General features: G+C 41.3%; 1 protein-coding gene across 6 annotated transcripts in view; it reads right to left on the bottom strand.

The window, feature by feature from the left end:
* Positions 1-20277, bottom strand: part of LOC138743313 (glucocorticoid receptor-like) — a 118732-nt gene that overhangs the window by 83808 nt on the left and 14647 nt on the right. The window contains exons 1-2 of one of the 6 annotated variants that reach the window (XM_069898456.1): positions 7445-7529; positions 1682-2703 (exon numbers count right to left, since the gene is read on the bottom strand). In XM_069898456.1, coding sequence (XP_069754557.1) covers positions 1682-2676 — 995 coding nt within the window. In that variant the 5' untranslated portion in view covers positions 2677-2703; positions 7445-7529. Of the gene's footprint in view, positions 1-1681; positions 2704-4725; positions 4848-4886; positions 5056-5912; positions 6065-6448; positions 6520-7444; positions 7530-20277 lie in introns of those variants that run through there. The other 5 variants (XM_069898460.1, XM_069898458.1, XM_069898455.1 and 2 more) reach the window with 5 other exon arrangements.

The raw sequence follows: 20277 nt of genomic DNA, 5'->3' as shown, positions 1-20277 counted from the left end.
AAAGCTTTTATGGCAATTTTTTTTAAAATGGGAGGCATAATTCCAGAACCTGTGTTTTATAGTTGCAGTAAGATTAAAAAAAAACAGGCACATAACATTTTTAGTAATGAGACTGCCAGTGTTGATGTCTTTCTGAATATATCTCAACTTTGATGAAATCAGCCAGTCTGCAGAATACATCATTCAATGTGTTCATGTATCAATTAAAAAACCCTGAACAAATTAAATTACACTTTAAAATTGTATGTTGACAATTCTTTAGCAGTGCCCCTTTCCTTCTGATTTAAGCTTTGGTGTGAAATGAGAGCTGGCAGCCAAAATCTGAAAAGACTGAAGGAGGTTTGGAGTTTGTTTTGAATGCCAGAGATCATTGTTAAAGAATGTATTTGGACATGCCTGTTCACTGAGTTAGGCATCAGAGCAGTCTATGGCAAATCAAAAGCAGAATAAGGAGGAAGCAGTCAGTAATTTTGCAGACAAGACTCAAATTTAAAATTACATTAATAGCTCTGATTAAAACTTTTGTCAATTACCATATATGACGGCATACAAGACCCCCTCCCATTTAAGCAGGGAATATTACCTTTTTTTAGTGTATTTACAGGTAAGCATTTAATGTTATTGAATTATGTAGCTACAGTATAGCAGAAAAAAAACTTGGACAAAACATGCAACTAGGACAACAGGAAATTTTTTTTTAATAACAATACTGCAATTTAGAAGAGAAAACAAAAGCAGCTTAGCTATAGCAGAAAACATTTTATAAAAACAAACTGTCGCTGCCAGCCCCCGCGCTGGCCTGCTCTCTCCCGGGGGCACGGGTTGGTGGGACCAGTGCTGGAACTGACAGGGGGCCGTTGGGAGAGTCTCCCAACAGCCCGCCACCAGCCCCCAATGATGCCAGTGAGCCACGCAGCGATGATGGTCACTGTCGGTGCTACTCACCATCACCCTAATTTCAACTTTGCATACAAGACCCAGGGGATATTTTTGAGCCATTTTTGGGGGGGAAAAAGTGGGTCTTATATGCTGTCAAATACAGAAATCAGAATAAGCAAGTTTACCAACAATTAACAGGATTACTGAAAAATGCTTTAAACAGTGCATTTATATTTAATTTATATTCATCAAGATTTTAAGAAAGGCAGTTTTTATTTAATTATGCTTTGAATGTCAATGTTCTGATACAAATTCCACCAAGAATCAAATTAAAGATACACTTTTCTGCTCTGAAAATTCAAAATTAGCTTTGGTGAAATAAAATGAAATATTTAAAACAGGTTTAAGTTCAATAAGGCATTGATACACAGTTCATCTGTCATGGTATTGCATATAGAGAATTAAAAACAACACTATTTTCCAGTCAGATTATATTACAAGACAAGGGAGTGCAGAGATATTTCCATTCCAACTTTATGGTTACATATACTGTAATTAGGATGTAAAACAGTGAAAGAAAAATATTAGTGCAGCATTGTTAATGCTCTTCATATGAAACTGAGATATTATAAATTTCAGATACAAATGCCACACAAACTTACATACACCAGAGAAGAGTTTGCACTTATGGACATTTGTATGTACCCAACAATTTCTCACTCTCACAACTGCCTGTTACCCACCCCCCACCCCCCAACTCAAAATCACAACTGTCTGAAAGGTTAACAATAATAATGCTTACCTGTTGTGCTTGGCTGGTAAAGTTCCTCGCATAGAAGAGAGATTCCCTGCCTTGCTGTCTGTAAAAATTGGATTAGGATGTTGGGACGTTCCCCAGGCTTGAGTTACAGCTGAGATGGTCGGAATGAAGTCGAAGATAGGTCTGTTATTGCCGCTGGTATGAACTGAATCTGAATGGTAGATATAAATGGGATCTTCAACTGTATTGGGTGGTAATGATGATCCATCAGCTGCTCTACAGTAACCCCTGTTGACTTGCTCCTGTTTGATGACTCCTGGAGTGACCAACTCAATATAGCTCTCCTGTTCCTGCTTCACTTCCTTTGACGCAGAAGCAGTAGCTGGCAATGAGGCCAAAATATTTTCCTTCTTCTCAGTACACTTACTTTCTGAAGTAGGACAGAAAACAATATGGTCCTCACTTGGCTGTAGTTCCACCAAATTTCCCCCTAGCAGAGCAGGCTCAGAGGACAGAGGTGACAACAGGACTGACTCATCATCTCCACAAAAAGCAGTCAGGCTCCAGGGGCTATCCTGCTGTTTCTCCCCCCTTGGAGATGAGAAGAACTCAAGATCTGGCAAAAAATCCACTGAGCCACTCCCCTCAAAGACCTCAATAAGATCATCATCACAGGTACTTGGATACAAGCCTATTTCCTTCTTGCACTTTGCCCTGTTTCCTGTATCCTGCAATTCATTTAATGCAGCAAGACTTTGCTCCAGCTCTGACAGGTCATTGGCTGCTTGGTTAAGGTGCTCCAGTTGCCCACTTGTTCCATTTGCAATCTCAACAACTACATGTTGATTGTTGTTCGTGCCCTCACTGGATGGCAGGAATTGCATCAGGTCTGCAGGCATGGCTGATAGCATTTCCCCATGTTCTGTTACTCTCTCACAGTCTTTCAAATGGTCATTCCCTCTTCTTAATCCATCATCAGAAATATTCCAGGTTTGTTTTGCGGGATTCATGTTCGCATCCTCCACTATATTTGCCATCAATGGGCTGGATACTTACAGCAGAACCTGAAACAAATTTAAGAATAATTCAGCTAGAATGATTAAGACAAAATACAGACAGAATATTAAATGCAAAATACATCACTATTTTAATCTTTCAAGATGCTTCAAATCTTCTCCAATCTGAAACAAATTGTGTACACCAGTATTTCCAACAACCCTACTAATCACCACATAAAGCAAGTGAAACACAAAAGTCTGCAGACACTGTGACTACAGTTATAAACAAGAATTACAAGTATGCTGGAGGAACTCAGCAGGTCTCACTGTGTGCATAAGAGAAAAAGACATATAACCAATGTTTTAAGCCTGAGCCCTTCTTCAGGATTTAGAAGGTACCTTGAAGAAGAGCTCAGACCCAAAACATCTTTACCTCCTATGGATGCTGCAAGACTTGCTGAGATCCTCCAGCATTCTTGCATTTTTAACCATACAAGGCAAAATTATTAACAATTTCTCCACTTCCTGCAAATTCTGACAAATGTGGAATATGGTCATGTATTCCTATCTAATTAAAATAATTTCTGTAGCTCAAATTTGATCACTTGGAAACCGATTTTATCTTTGCAGGTTACTCCAAGCTGATCTGGACGGAAGCTTTCACTTCCTTTGTACCCATCACTCCTTACATTCTTTCCATCTCACCTTACTAGTGAAAGTTAAAGCATCAGCCTGGAACCCAAATGTTACAAAGTGCTACGAGCTCAACTTTCACTTCCTGTTTCCCACATAGTGGCATTACAGTTTCCTCTCCTATCCTGTTCCCCTTCTATTTCAAAACCACTTTCACTACCACATCTATCCTTCAAAATTAAAATCCATCTGAACTTGTAACTGGTATCTATTTCCAAAGTATTTCCCTCCAAAACACTTGGAAACATTTTCATCTCAACTTCAGGCCAACGATAACTATGTTAGTGACTTGCGTAAGATTTTAATTATTTATTTCTTCTGTAATGGAGAATTAAAAGTCAAGTCTCAGAAATATAATACATAAATTATCCATTATGTTTCAACAACTGTGTCCCCCACTCTAGCATCAGCTGGACCATTCATACAACATGCAGATCATGCATCTTTACACGTAGTTACCAAACAATCAGAAATTATTGGCTGGCTGAATTGATTTTGGATTAGGTTAGTTACAACAACTACCAAATCCAATTAAAGTATTTCCATGCAAGCATAACATTAATTTTCAACCAACAATTTCATAAACAAAGTGGATGAAGTTATTTAAATGTACATTGCTTTGAGCAACTACTTTTGATCAGATATTTAGCCATTGAATTCACACGAGGTGGCCAAACTTTAAACTAGAAGATACAACAGTCCTCACTTCACCAACAGAAAAATCAAATCTATGCACAGCCATTCATCTCAAGAAGAATGAGAAATGTGGATATGATTAGTCTTCCATGATATTCAAAACTTTGGTCAACACACATTCAACAATCCTACAACTGTACATCTGGCATAATTCGTCCATAACTCCAGGCATAAATAGGCTCTCAAACATATGCATATTTCAAATCTTCCTTTCAAACCCAGCATTAAAACTCAATGCCGCCTGGGAAACATTAGAAATAAAGTAGGACCCAGCCTAGCACTGACACTGTCGAACGAATCTGAAGACCCCAGTGAAATTCTCTCTGGTTCCCTCTAAAACTTTCCCTTTATCCCGTAAATAGTCCCTAGGGGACGGAGGACGACTTGGTTTCCCTCCAACTTTATGGGTTCCGAGGTGGCTGTTGAGGCCAATGTGAGAAGCGCAGTCTTCCACACAAGACTGACAGGCCTTTGGCTTGCGGGGGGGGGGGGGGGGGGGCTCACGACGTGCCGCCTCCCCCCGACGAATTTGATCAAGAGAGGATTTGCCGCCCGCGGTCAGGTTTTAATCGACTGACAAGACAAGGGACGGTTCTCGCATTCCCTTCGTTTTTGCAGCGAGTTAAAAGTTGTCCCCAGATCGGGCAAAGGTTGGCGAGCGTGTGTTTACCAGGCATTGCACGCCCGATACAAACTGACCGTCCAAAGTTAAACGCGGATTTTAGTGTTGGCCCCAGCAGGCGGCAACGTCGCGACCGGACTCCTCCCGAGAGCCCTGGGGCCCAGGCCATGGGCCCAAGCCGCTCCCCTTCCACACGCAACTTCCGAGCCCCGAAACCCGGGCGGGGCGCAGGGCCAACCTGTTGGACGAGCGCCGAAGCCGGTGCTCTTCCTCGGAGCGGTCCGGCTGCGCGGCGACGGGTGGGAGGGGGAAGCGCCTCTCTCTCTCTCTCTCTCTCTCCTGCGCCTCGGCGAACGCCACGGCCAAGTCCCGGTGTCACCCTCGCGCGGATCGATGACGAGCCCGCGGCCACGCCACTCGCGGCGGCGCGCACTCGCGACGCCCAATCAACAAGCGCGGCCCGAGGGGCAGACGCGGCGGCATCGTCAGCGCGCGAGCGGCCGTGAACTTCAAGCCCGCGCCACCTCTCAGAGCACAGTGTCGTGACAAAGAAAAAGGGGCTATCATTTTCTCCTGCCAAATTGCGCTTGAAATGAGAGCTTCATCTGCACAACTGGATCCTGGAGCCGTCAGGCTGCACAGCATCAAAAACAAGAGACGCCGCTTCGAGAGCCGAACGAGGCAGATTTCGTGATAGTCTGATTTTCTCATGCCCCTCGATCCGGACTTGGGGCCCTGCACAAACCCACCGCCATCTCATGTGATTTGCTGCAACTTTTGGGGGCTGGTGGATGGGGGGGCGTTTCCGAGACGCGCACACGCAAGAGCGAGGGGGGGGGGGGGGGTTAATTTAAACTAAAGACCGAGCCCTCCTGTCGACAATGGGTGGAGGAAAAGGAAATGCCAAAAAAGTTCTTCTCGCAAAATAAGATCCCCGACCCTGTCAGATAAATCAAGCCTGAGCTGAGGCCTCGCGACGTCCCAACACGTCGAAATGCTCGGGAGGAAAATAACCCACCAAGAAAGTATTAAGCTAGAGATCGCAAGGGGCTGTCAATAGTGAGGTCCGGAGTCAATGCAATCACAACTCCCCCCCCCCCCCACCCCACCTACCCCCCCCTCCCCACCTACCCCCCCCTCCCCACCTACCCCCCCCTCCCCACCTACCCCCTCCCCACCCCACCCCCCCCATCTCATCACAACCCCCCTCCTTTTTAAAAAAAAACAATTTGAGTTTTTTTGCGCAGGGCTCATTGAAACTTACGTCCCCGAACATTCGGTCCGACTGCAAAGGGTGAGATCCTCTCAGTGAGAAAAGGAAGAGCAGAGCAGAGTGCCCGAGAAATGACACCTTCCCCAGGGCTCCTGCAGCCGCAAGAGCAGAAGCAGTGAAAGCAGGCGCTGAGGGGAGTTGCCCGCAGATGGAGCAGCGAGGCAGCTCAACCCCGTTTAAAGATGTCGTCTGTCAAACCTTGACAATTATACTCACGCGTTTGCAGCAGGAAATTTACGCAGTACAAAACTAGACTTTTTTCATCATTACCAGGCTGACGAGCCCAGAGACAGAATTGGAACCTGCCTTGCTGTCCAACAATGAGCGTGTGTCACACAACTTATTTCTGCTAACCTTCCTATTTCTGCCTACATTTGTCGCCGTAACGCTTCGTTTGTCACGCATTTGATATCGAAAATTGCATCCAGCCGAATAAATAAAACGTATTGGGGGCAGACTAGAGCTTTCGGCCTCTTTCTGTAATTCATTCCCTACTAGAACTACCTCAGCACCCTTACTAACCTGACCTTTTCCCAATGAACGATCCATTCCCTTCCCCGGTCTCTCGTCCCTCTTGCTGTGACTGTCATTTATGAGCCTCGGTTCACTACTTTAACACCCATTTTGTTCTTTGAGGGACAGGTGGAAGAGACCGGATTCCCCATCAACCACAATATCAACCCGTTTCTGGACAATAAAGAGTGCACGGTGAAATCTGAAATCGAGACAGAATGCCGGCGCGCATTCTCCGTTTTTATTCAGTAGCTGTTCACCTCTTCGCATTGCTTTTCAAATATTTTGTTTAAGACATCAAGTTTGAATGTTAGAGAATTTGACTGCTTTTCTAATGCCATTTGACTTTCAACCTTCTGCTCTGCCTGTAAGAATTGCATAGAAATATTTAAAATAGAAGTAAGAAAGATTACAAAGGCTGGAAAACTGGAGCAACACATAAAAATGCTGTGGGAACTCAGCCGATCAGGCAGCATTCATAGAAATCAATAGTCCGGCCAAAACCCATCACCGGGTGTCGCAAGAAATGGGCAAAAGACCAAATCAAAGGCTGAGAGGGGGAGGAGCAGATGGCCAGGAGGAAATAGTAAAAAATAATCTTGGCAGCTCGGAGGTGATAGGAGGAAGGTGCACTCTCATAGGAAGAAGTAGGGAAGGGGATAGGGAGGTCACGAGTAGGAAAGAGAAAGGAGGAATGGGGCCACGGAGGTAGGGAAAGCAAAGGGGTGGGTTAGTTGAGAAAAGGAGGCGGTGACTGGAAATTGGAGAAGTGGATGTTGATGCCATCTGGTTGGTGCTTTTCCTCCAGTTTAAATGTGTATAAATAGAAACTTACCATTTGGCCTAATAAATCAATGTATCTTCCCAAATTTGTGTGTTCTAAGTTGTTTCATTTGTCTCTTATGATTACGTATTCAATTGTCTAACAGTTAAATATGTAAAAATAAAATCTACCATGAGTCTTTTCAATATTAAATTGATCAACCACTGGAAACAATGATTCTCCTTACCTCTGCCACTTATTAAAGTCAGGGCCTGTTCTTGACTGTTCTGGCAGTAAACAGCTCCAGTACTTTTTTCTGAATTTATTTACATTTGGACTTATCCCTATCAGGTCGAAAGGCACTTCATCTCAGTGATGTCATCAATGACTCAGCTCTTGCTCAAATCTGATTCAGAAATTTGTTCCAGAGACTAAAAATTGCAAAATGTATTTCATGTTTGGCTATTGTTGAACAATTGGCAATATTTTATAGGTCCCCACTACTTATTTAGGAACCTATCAGAGATTGAATGAAATAAGCTTGCATATTAATTAATGCTACAAAAGTGAAATATATGACAAGATTGTAAGTATTTTGCACTGCTTTTAACAAATAACTGAGTGGAAATATGAATATGACTAAAAACATTTGGAACAAGCATGAGAACTAACTCTAGAAAAATAATTTATTCTGAAAATTAGTTTAGTGACAAAGTTTGTTTTGTGAGCAGTCCTTGCCAACCAATACATGGTACAACAGTTTAAAACACAAGGCAGAGTTACAGAGAGAGAGAGTTGGTATGGAGCAAAAGCAACACTATTGTTCTCTTAAGAGGTTTTGTTTCAGGAGTCTGATAACAGTGAGAAACTGCCTTGAATCTGCTGGTCCGTGATCTCACACTCATTCACGTTCTTCCTGACAGGAGAAGCGTGAAGAGAGTATGGCTGGGATGGGAAAAGCAAACGTTTGTTACTTTATCAGTGCAATATGACCTCTAGATACAGTCAATGAAGGGGAGGGGAGCGACTCCTGTAATGGTCTGAGCTGCAGTTTCTGCACTTTGGCCGCCTATTGAAAGAAGTCACAGTGAATCAATAGCAAAGATCTGGGCCTCAATTTTGCAATTGTCCTTAATTCAAATTTACCAGCAGAATAATAACAAATGTAAAAGAGAACCCTAAAAAATGGGCACAAGAGCAAGGAAGAAGATAAAGAGTTTCTTCTCAAAATAACTTTCATTCATTATCATATTACATGGAATTAAATGGTGGGGAGGATTACACCCACAGCTGATACTCCTGCTGATATTTGGTGCCCATGACAGATAAGTTCCTCTAAATATAAAACTTAGGATTGAGTAGGAGTGGGAATAGACATTGGAAAAAAATAAAAGCACAAGGCTCAGAAGAACAAACCATATAAATTAACCAAGTTACCTAACTAAGCTAGTCCCATTTGCTTGCCTTTGGCCCACACTTGTCTAAACCTATTCTATCAATATACCTGTCCAAATTCTCTTATGAATGTTGTAATTATTTCTTTGTGTTAAATTTCAACCTGCTATGCTAGCAAAGTGGTCATGACATCCCATATACTGAATGAGTTCACTCAGCACCAAATGATTTACTGAAGTCAAATAACCATTTAGATGTGTTTGAATGAGTTTATGTATTTGAAGTGTTAAATGTGCCAAAGTTTACATTTATAAATTGTAATTTTAATGTTAAATTTCAAGTTCAAGTTTATTATAATCATACAATTGTAAAGTACAACTGCACAAAATGGTGTTCTTCAGTCCTCAGTGTAAAAACATTCAAACTCACAAATAGATATATCACATCTATTTACAAGCAATTTGTATAGAGCACATATATAAAAAAAATAAATATTGTTCAATATTGAGGATTCTCAGAGGGATTTTATGAGCAGTTCATCAGTCATTCAGCAGTCTCACTGCCCGTGGGAAGAAGCAATTTTTCAGCCTGGTGATTCTGGCTCTGATACTTCTGTATCTCTTTCCTGATGGCACTTGCTGGAAGATGTTGTGTGTGGGGTGGTAAGTGTCTTTTACAATTTTGCGAGCCCTCTTCAGACAACGATCCATGTAGATCACATTGATGGGGCAGATGGAGACCCCAGTGATCCTCTTTGCTGCTCTTATGGTCCTGTAGATTGACCTCTGATCCAATGCTCTATAGCAACTCTACTACACTGTGATGCAGCCAGCCAGGATACTCTTGGTAGAATTCAGAATCAGAATTTATTGTCATGAACAAGTCATGAAATTTGGTGTTCTGCGGCAGCATCATAGAGCAAACATTCATATTGTAACCATCTTACAGCATTACTTTTAATAAATAATAGTGCACGAAAAGTAAGGCAGTGTCTATGGTTCATTGATTATTCAGGAATTTGATGGCAGTGGGAAAGGAGTTGTCCTTGTGCCGTTGAGTGCTCGTCTTTAGGCTTCTGTACCTTTTTCCCAATGGTAGCAGAGTGAAGAGGGCATGGCCTGAGTGGTGGGCATCTTTGAGGATAGTGGCTGCTTTTTTAAGACACCGCCTCATGAAGATGTCCTCATTGGAGTGAAGTCTGGTGCCTGTGATGTCGCAGGCCAAGTTAACAACCCTCTGATCCTGAGAGTTGGCGCTTCCATACCAAGCAGTGATGCAACCAGCCAGAATGCTCTCCACGGTACACTTATAGAAGTTTACGAGAGACTTCAGTGATGTACCGAATCTCCTCAGCCACCTCAAAAAGTATAGATGCTGGCGAGCCTTCTTTGTGATTGTATCAACATGGATGCTTCAAGTCAGATCATCGGAGCTGCTGACACCCTGGAATTTGAAGTTCTTGTCCCTCTCCACCACTGAGCCCTTGATAAGAACTGGATTTGCTTCTGTTGAGCGCAAGGTTGTTGTCGTTACACCATTCAATGAGTGATCTACCACCCTCCTGTACACTTCCTTATTGCCATTTGTGATTTTGCCAACAACTGTTGAGTCAACAGCAAACTTGTAGATGGCATTAGAATTGTGCCTGGCCACACAGTCATGGGTGTATAATGAGCAGGAGTGGGCTATGCATGATCCTTGAAGTGCACCTGTGTTGACAATCAGCGAGGAGGAGATGTTGTTTCCAATTTGTACTCATTGTGGTCTTTTGATGAGAAAGTCAAGGATTCAGTGGTAGAGGGGGGTATAGATGCTTAGAGTTTGTAGCTTCTTGATCAGAATTCAGGGTATTGAAGGCTGAGCTGTAGTTGAAGAGCAGCCATATGTATGTATTGCTGTTTTTGAGGTGATCCAGAGTTGAGTGGAAAGCCAGCGACATTGCATCTGCTGTGGACCAATTGTGATGATGGGTGAATTGTAGTGGGTCCAGATCTTTGCTTAGGTACATATTAATTCTGGCCATGACCAGCCTCTCAAAGAATTTAATCGCAGTAGAAATTAGTGCTACTTGATGACTGCTACTGTAGAAAGTCGATAGGATGGTGGCCAGTAGACGTGCCTGCCTCAGTCTTCTCAGGAAGTGCAGACACTGATGCACCTTCCTCACAAGCGAGGAGATAATTTGTGTTCAGGATACATCACTTCTTAAGTGGTCTCCAAGGAACTTGGTGCTCTACTCTCCCCACTATAATATATAGTACTCTCTCCTCTCCAACATAATGTGTATACAATAGTGATGTTTGGTGAATTCTGGCAGAGTGTTATTGCTTCATGATAGGTCTGGCAAGTGAAGTCATTGTTTTCATTATCTTAATAGCTTTATGAAGTCATGCTGTTATTTTTGCATGTCTGCTCCTAGACTTTGTAGTTTGTGTGCACAGCTTTCAGAATTGCTATTATTCACTATTAATTAAGACAAACTGCTCCTTCTGTGTGCAGCTTTCATTACATCGATGTCATGCAAAAGCAACACCATTTAATCATGAACCAATCGGAGGTTCGAGTCCACAGCTGCTCCTCCACTAAGACAAAGGATTTAAAAAGGTGATTTAAAGGGAAGTGAATTTTACTCATTTTTTTTCATACATCAGGCTAGAAGTTCCACTGCTCCACATTTTGTGAAATTAAACAGTAGTGGCAGCCTCCTTAATTCTATTTTTTACAAAGATTACTATATTTAATAGTGGCACTCATCAGTGAGCCCATAATGGTGCGCACACACACACCAACAATCTTCCAGTCACTGGAGAATATTGATCAGTTTGAAATGGCTTTACCATACATTCTTGAAAACCTGATGCAGAGAGGCTGGTGGAACATGCCATCCACAGAAGGGATATATTGAGTGCAATAAAACCCTCATGGACTCTTATCAACTACCTGGAAGCCACATTGGTGCAAGGTTGCTTGGGAGGTCTCCATGTCGCCATTATGTAATGACAACAGTGCTGACCTGCATCATCAAAAAAATCATGATTTCATGACATTTCTTCATTATATTCACAGAAGTTGCCGTATCTTCAGTAAACACTTTTCCATAAAATGTATCTCGATATATAAATTTCAGATTTATTCAGACTATATACAGATGACAAGCTACGCTGGTCCCAGCACCGATCCCTGCAGCACACCACTAGTCACAGGCCTCCAGTCTGAGAAGCTATTGTCCACGGTCACTCACTGGCTTCTCCCACACAGCCAATGTTTTTGAATATTTTAATATGAGATTTCACATCCAAAGTACAGAGTACCTATGGATAGATGTTAAAATTCTCAAAGAAACACTACACTTAAAATCACCAATGCCTGAAGAGGGCGCACAAAATCAGTGAACCGGTGCGGACTTGAAAGGCCAACATGGCCTGTTTCCACTCCGTAAATGGTTATATGGTTATATGAGATCATATACAACCTTGAGCTTCTTTTTCTTGTGGGCGAGGCAGAATTGCCACTCATTGGTACTGCAAGAATAAAACTGTACACGACATACATATGTAAACAATTAAAGAAATGTAAACAAACTGACTACAATACAGAGAGGAAAAAGATTAATAAAGAGCAAAAGTAAGAGTCCTTAGAGCCCTGATTGAGTTTATTTTTATATACGTTAATTCTGAGTCCCTCCTCCCCTCTAATTCCCCTCTATGTCACTGCTTCTCTCCTCTGATCATTGTCCTTTCCATGGGCCTGTCTCCCTTTTCTTTCTGGTTGCTGTGGCTATCCCTGTGTGCTTCTTGCTATAAATATGGTATCTTTTATTACATTCACTAGTTACTTGTTAAGTCATGCTTTAAAGTTGTGCTTGAGTTATTAGCAAGCCTGACCATGTGTTTGCCCTCCATGTTGGTAATATTTGGCATCTCACCTGGAAAATCTTCCTTAATTGTTAATTGTTTTGGTTTGATATGCTGCAGTTATACTATAGGTCTCCCAAGATCTGAAGGTACACATATACAGGAAGATTATGGAAAAATGTACTTTTATTTTATTACTGCTGTATTTATATATGGGATGACCTGCCTGGATAGCCTACCAAATTGAGCTTTTCACTGTATTTTGGTGCACGTGACAAACATTCAGTTCATTTCAATTATGTTCTATGTATGTTCCAACTTTAGCATTCAACATCATCAATAATCTACAGCCCAAGTGTTCCAATAAATTAAATAAATTTGTGTGCACAAGTACCTAAGCGATTTAACCTTGTTCTCAAGAAACAAACCTGTATTTCATCAGAGCACAAACATATTTATGTAGAAATCAAAAAAATGATAGATGCTGCAAATTCTGAAATTAAAAAAAAGAAAGTTGTGGAAATACTCAAAAGGACAAGAAATATCTATGGAGAGAGAAATTGAGTTAATATTTCATTTTTTTGATCCTTCATCAGAATATACACATATAGTTAAGTGTGAAGTGATTTGGTAGGTGAAATGTTTGGCCACATCTAATCATCATTATTTGCAGTCTATCATGGCTTGATTGAGCTATGTTGTTCTTGTTCTGTTAACTTCAGTCTTCAAAATATTGACAACATTCTTCCTCAGATAACGCCTTTTCCTGTGATACATAATAGCTTCCTTGGTCTTCCTCTGCTTATTACACTCAGAATTTTCGGCACAAGAAGCATTTTAACTGTTGGCAGTGTTGTTCTGGATTAGCAGTTCATCAGTCTCCAAGTTGGGCTAGAAGTAAACTCTTGGCACTGGCATATTTTTATATGCCAAGTATTTTTTTTTTGTCTTTCTCACAACAACTTGCGTGATGCTGTTTTATTAGTGAATTCACATTTAGCTGAAAGCTCATTTAAAGCAAATTTTCTTCCATACAACACAATTTTTTCTTGAATGCTGGATTTATACATTGAACCTCTTTTCACTTTTTACCAAGTATTGTTGTGTAGCATACTTTGTGTGGAATCCTTCACTTCTTCATTCACTCATGGTCAGTACATTGATTCACAAACTCTCTTTGAACAGCCTTTCTCCTCCAGAAGTGAGATACAAACATGGTCCTGTAAGTCTCTTCTCTTAGATTCTGTAACCATTCAGAAGTGTTGAATTCATCTTGAACTTGGAAGTCCAGAGGTAAATTAGTGATGTGACAGATCAGAAATAATAACAGAAAATGCTGGAATAACAGCCAGTTGAGCAGCATCTGTGGAAGGATTTAACACTAATGACCTCTTGCTATTATGATAAGAGCTTGATTATCTGAAACATTAAATCTGTTTCCCTTTCCACAGATGCTGCCAAATCAAATCTGCTGAGTGTTTCTTGCATTTTCTACGTTATACACTGGAGTAAATTATGCCAGAGTTCTGACTGCTACTCTGCCCCTCTTTGCATAATATTATTGGCACAACCTATAGCATAAACATTTGCTTTGGTTTGTCTGTTGGAATTTTCCTTACCTATGGAAAGATACAGATGATTCAGCGTATTTGCAATGAGCATCTTATTACCTTGATAGTTAATAATCATATATAGGATAGAATTAGTTATTGTTGTATTCTTCAGGTCTGGGGGAGATCCTTCTCTATGATCATCATAGATCATTTCCAAAGTATTTTTCGTTGGTCTTCACATTTACAATGCCATCCCCATATGTCTATTATTGGAGCCAAATACTTACTTTACAATTTGAATGAAGTGTGACTCAGTGTTTGTCAGATTTCTGGTCACATATGCTATTGGTTAGCTATCTTACGATATGTTGCCAATTTTTTTACTCAGGTGTCTGCTTCTCGTGTCAGCTGAGTCAGATGGAGCAAATATTTACAGAACTAGTTGAGAAATCTCAGAGAATGCTGGATCCCAACAACATCTGCTCTGGACTTACATTTCCATCATGATCATTAGCTATTTGAGTCTGTAATCAGTATGAACATTAGAACATTAGTATCTGCATATTTATGATATAGAGGAGACTGGATGCAGATTGGTAGATTGTTTTATTGAACACTTTTGCTCTGTCCACTTCAACAGTAAGTGGCCAACCACTTCAATTCCACACACCATTGCCCCACTGACATGCATTTCTGTCCATGGCTTCATGTAGTACCAAGTTGAAGTCACCTGTAAATTGGAGGAACAACACCATGTATTCCATCGTGGTTTCTGTTAACCCCCTCTGCAGGTCTCTCCCTTTCCCTCATCCCTCTGTCTCCTTTCCTATAGGTCCCTAGCCCCTCTCTCTTACTTTGCCTATAAAAAAGCTATCATTTTTAGCTTCTTAGCCTTCTGCTTTCTCCTCTTAGCACTTCTCACCTTTCTCGTTTTCCCTTCCTAACATAAGCCACCTATTACTTGTTTGCCTCTGCTCCATCTCCATCCCCTCCACCACTTTTTTATTAAGCTGCTTGCCTGATTATTGAAGTATAATACTTCTGAAGTAGGGTTCAGGCTTAAAACGTTGACTCCATTTGTTTTCTATGGATTCTTTAATTCTTCAAAACTGAAATGGATACAACCCTAGGCTGTCCATTTGTAGACGATTAGCTCTTTTAATGTTACTTTCTTGAGATTTATATTTTATGTTCCACCTGGAGCTAAACTTCCTTCTGTTTCCAAGGTAGCAGAAATTTGTATTGAATAGCGCATCTCTCTGCTTTGTTTATTTGTTCCATTTCCTCTCTGTGTCAGTTCAATGTCACGAATTTTAATTTTAGACATACAGCACGGTAACAGGCCCTTCCGGCCCACGAACCTGTGACACCCAATTAACCTACAACCTCTGTATATTTTTGAAAGGTGGGAGGAAATCAGAGCACTGGAAGAAACCCAGACAGACATGGGGAGAACATACAAACTACTTACAGAAAAGCACTGGTGCTCTAATAGCATTGTGCTAACTGCCACACTAACTATGCTGCCCACAAATGATCTTGTAATTCAACTCAGAGGAATCATAATCAGTTATCTGATGTTATGAACAGGCCTTGTTCTTTTACAATTATTCTACTGCTTAGGAGCAGCTTCTCTTCCTCAGTACTGGATTATCTTTCTTCCTCCAACACAATCTGTTATCTATTTGTTTGCTCTTGTTGCTAATTGTGAAGTTCCTGGACCTTTGCCCTGCATACAATGCTGCTACTTTTATCAGACATGGCTGTGCTGGTCACTGGTCTCATGCCATTCAGTGGTGAGTTGGGTGCTCCGAACTGCAGACTGACTGCGGGTGGTTCAATGCAGTACTGTGCTTAGGGGCAGGTGGCACAGAGATTGATATTGCAGTCTGTAGTGCAGGGTTGTGGAGAGCTCAGGAAATTAAAAGCTTCTCACTCTGGCAAGGTTCAAGAACACTTACTGAAATTTCAACACTGAACATTCTTGCTCTCCTGTTTGTTGATGCTCATGTTCTGTCTCTATCATACACTTCACCATTGTCCCAATCAGATTCCGTCTCCCTCATACACCCACATTGACCATAGCTCTATCATTACTCCTGTTTACTCAGTCACCCATTGATACAGCAGCTCACTTTGTCACCATTACTCACCCATGTTCCTACTTTCACACTCTACACAATCGTCTCACAAGTCCACAATATGGCTGACACAATTGCTGATTGGTTCACTATTATCATGTTTCAGATCTATCCCAGGGATCGAAATGCCCGTGAGCATCCTATACATCTCCCTCCTCATCCACCTCACCAAGATCCAGCTCTCAGCTAGCCGGTGTCTAGGAGTGATCTCCTCCAGAGTAGTCCCTTTCTGACTTGAGCCAAACCTATTAAACCTAGATGCGCAAAATAAAGATGTAGTTGTGTCATTGAAATTCCTCCACTCCTTCACCACCTCCATACCCTTCAGGAACATGCCACTTTTTCCAAGGAGGCTGGAATCTTTCCTCTATAGTTGGTGACAAAGGATGAGACTTTGGTAGAAAAAAAAATTTTTTTGGGTGGAAAAGAGTGGGACTGAGTGGTATATGTCCAATCAGAGCTAACACTTCTTTCTTACATGTGAGTTTCTTGTACACTTATCTTATGTAAAATTGGATGTGTACCTCGTTAAGAAGTGTAAAATGTGATTATTTAAAATTCTTAATTTAAATTTAAATTTAGACACACTATATGGTAGCAGGCCCTTCGGCCCATGGGCCCATGCTGCCCAATTACACGCAATTGGCCTAAAATCCTAGTACTTTTTGAAGGGTGGGAGGAAACTGGAGCACCCAGAGGAAAGTCACACAGAATGTACGAACTTCTTAGAGACCGTGGTGGATTCGAACCCCAGTCTCTGGCACTGTAACAGTGTTATGGTAACTGCTACACTAACTATGCGGACCCATTTGTTCTCTTCTTATATTTTTTTAAATTGTGAGTATTGTACTGGTTCAAAATGTTTGCCTATCTGAGAGCAGGCACACTGAAAAATAAATACTTGCTTCTCTCTAAGTTCTTTCGAGTCCCTTCTGCCATCAGTCTGTGCTCACCATCAAACACCCATTTAGGTGATTTTGCACTTACCCTATTTTTATTCTTAACATGTTTCTCATCAACCATTTCTCATTCAGATACACCCAGAGGTGGCCCACAGTCACAAGGAGAACATACAAACTCAATCAGGTAGCACTGGAGGTCAGGATTGAACGTGAGTCACTGGAGCTATTAAGTGGTAGCTCTTCAAGTTGTGCCTCTGTGCCAAATAAAGTTAAACTTTCTGATAACCATCCAGTGTCTTGGAGAGAAAAAGGAATATACTGATTATATTTATGACCATTTGATTCACCTTCCTTTGCTGCTGAAGTAATGCCCTAGTGATGTTCTTTCTACTCACGCCAAAGATATCTTGATCAGAATGTGTTAAGGTTCACAGTAGATTCTTAGTAACAAAGACAATGAAGTTCTGGCTTGTGATGCTCAATTGACGTGTTGACAGTGATGCCCAGAAAAGTTTTAAGATTATACAGAAACAACCATTTGAAGCTATGGAGAATGGGTCATGGACGCATAGTGTTGTTTGGGTAAGTCTGGAAGGACATTGCTATCTGCAGCCTCAGTGGAAGATAAGAACACAAAACATAGGAGCAGAAATAGGCCATTCAGTCCATTGAATCTCCCCTACCATTTAATCTTGAGCTGATCCATTTTCACAGTCAGCTCCACTGCCCAGCCTTCTGCCTATAACCTTTGATCCCCTGGCTAACAGTGGTCTGCTGCATGCTCCACAAGTTTTCAACTGAGAAGATCTAAGCCTTGATTGCCAAAAGATCAGCAATGAACTCACAGCAGATGCTCCCCACTCAGCTCTGGATCACCTCGAAAACAGCAATTCATACATATGGCTGCTCTTCATCGACTACAACTCGGCCTTAAATACCATTATTCCCTCAGTAAAGGTCAAGAAGCTATAAACACTAGGCCTCTTTAACCCCCTTTGCAACTGGATCCTTGAATTTCTCATTGGAAGACCACAGTCAGTATGAATTAGAAACAAAATATCCTCCTCACTGATTATCAATGCAGGCGCATCCCAAGGATGTGTGCTGAGTCCACTACTCTATTCGTTTTACACTCATGACTGTGTGGCCAGGTACAATTCTAAAACCATCTACAAGTTTGCTGATGACACCATAATTGGTGGCAGAATCATAAATGGCAATGAGGAAGCATACAGGAGGAAGATAGTACACCTTGTTAAATGGTGTAACGGCAACAACCTTGCGCTCAACGTCAGCAAAATCAAGGAGATGATTATGACCCAGTTCTCATCGAGGGTTCAGTAGTGGAGAGGGTCAAGAACTTTAAATTCCTGGGTGTTAACATCTCTGAGGATCTGTCCTGGAGCCTCTATATTGAAGCAATCACAAAGAAGGCTCGCCAGCGGCTATACTTTGTGAGGTATCTGAGGAGATTCGGTATGTTATTGAAGACTCTATAAACTTCTACAGCTGTACCATGGAGAGCATTCTAGCTGGTTGTATCACTGCCTGGTATGGAAGCACCAGCCCTCAGGACAAGAATAAACCCCAGAGGGTTGTTAACTCAGCCTGCGACATCACAGGCACCAGACTTCACTCCATCAAGGACATCTACATAAGATGGTGTCTTTAAAAAAGGAGCCTCTATCCTCAAAGACCCCCCCCTCCCCCCCACAAGGCCATGCCCTCTTCATTCTGCTACCATTGGGATCGAGGTACAGGAGCCTAAAGATGAGCATTCAATGGCACAAGAACAGCTTCTTCCCCATCAGATTCCTGAATAATCAATGAACCATTGGCACTGCCTTACTTTTCATGCACTGTTATTTTTATTTTTTTTATAATAATTGCATAAATGGGTATAATATGAACATTTACACTAAGATGCTGCCACAAAACATGAATTTCATGACTTCTTCATAACAATAAATTCTGATTCTGACTTACTGACTTTAATGATGCACTTGTCATTCACCACTCCAAATTTAGATCTGAACCCCCTCATCTCACCTCTGTGGTCTTTCCTTTGAACTGGCTTTGATGTTCCCCATCTCTGACATTATACAACCTGAAACCAGCTGAAATGCATTCAAAGTGTGGTTAGGATAGTGTGCAGAGACAGTGCTTGCATTGTTTTGATTAGGTTGGAGGGACAGTGTGATTTGCAGCTGCAATGATTCTGAAACAAGATATAGATAGGTTAAGTGAGTGGGCAAAACTAGAACATGAGTATAATGTGCATCAGTGTGAGGTCATGCACCTCAATAAGAGAAATCAGAAAAACTTTACAGTATCAAAATTGGGAGAGATTTCAAATGAGCACAGTACAGAAGGATGTAGACTTTCTCGTGCATGAGTCACAAAAGCTAGTAGGTAGGGCAAAAAATAGTTGTTAAGGTGCCAAACAACATTTAGGCCTTCATTGCAAAGGAGTTGGAAATTAGTAAATGGGAGGATTTATTAAAATCTTTCAGTGTGTTCATGAGGTCTTACTTGGATTACTGTGCACACTTTTGGTCCCCTTACCTAAAAAAAATGATATGGTAACAATGGAGTCAGTACAAAAGTTATTCCCTGGGTTGATCCCTAGATCAAAGGGTTGTGTACCAAGAGAGATTTAATAGTTTGGGTCTGTATTCCTTGAAATTGAGAAGAATGATGGTTGATATTATAAGACCCTAGAGGGGGTTGAAAGGGTGTTATCACTCATGGGAGAGTATCAAATAGAGGGACATAACTATAAGATAAGGGATCGGTCATTTTATGTTGAAATTTCTTCTTGCAGAGAGTAGTGAATCAATGAATTCTCTGCCACACTGGGTGGTGGAAGTTGGATCATTATATGTATTTAAATTGTAGGAGGATAAGTATTGAATAGATGAAGGATAGAGGGATATGCATATGTGAAGCTGAGGGCAGCATAGGTCAGACCCAATGGCTACTCCTTTAACTATATTTTTGTGTTCTTTTGCATGTACCAAGTACAAACTCTGGGCATCCATGTTAAGTTGTTGAATGTTACCTGGGACACATGCCAGAGACATGCAAATGAGCTCAGTTCATTTTGTCAAAACTGCAGCGTAAAATTTACATTATTGCTGGTCCGAACGAGCAATCATTTGCCACTGTAACATATTTGCTATCCTGGACAATTCTCCAGCAGATTTGGTCTTAAAATATTGTCAGCAGTGCAGCT

Source organism: Narcine bancroftii, chromosome 9 (genome assembly GCF_036971445.1).
Source record: "Narcine bancroftii isolate sNarBan1 chromosome 9, sNarBan1.hap1, whole genome shotgun sequence".
Lineage (NCBI taxonomy): Eukaryota > Metazoa > Chordata > Chondrichthyes > Torpediniformes > Narcinidae > Narcine > Narcine bancroftii.
Note: the sequence above shows the minus strand (reverse complement) of the source record. Positions and strands in the feature narration are given on the sequence as shown.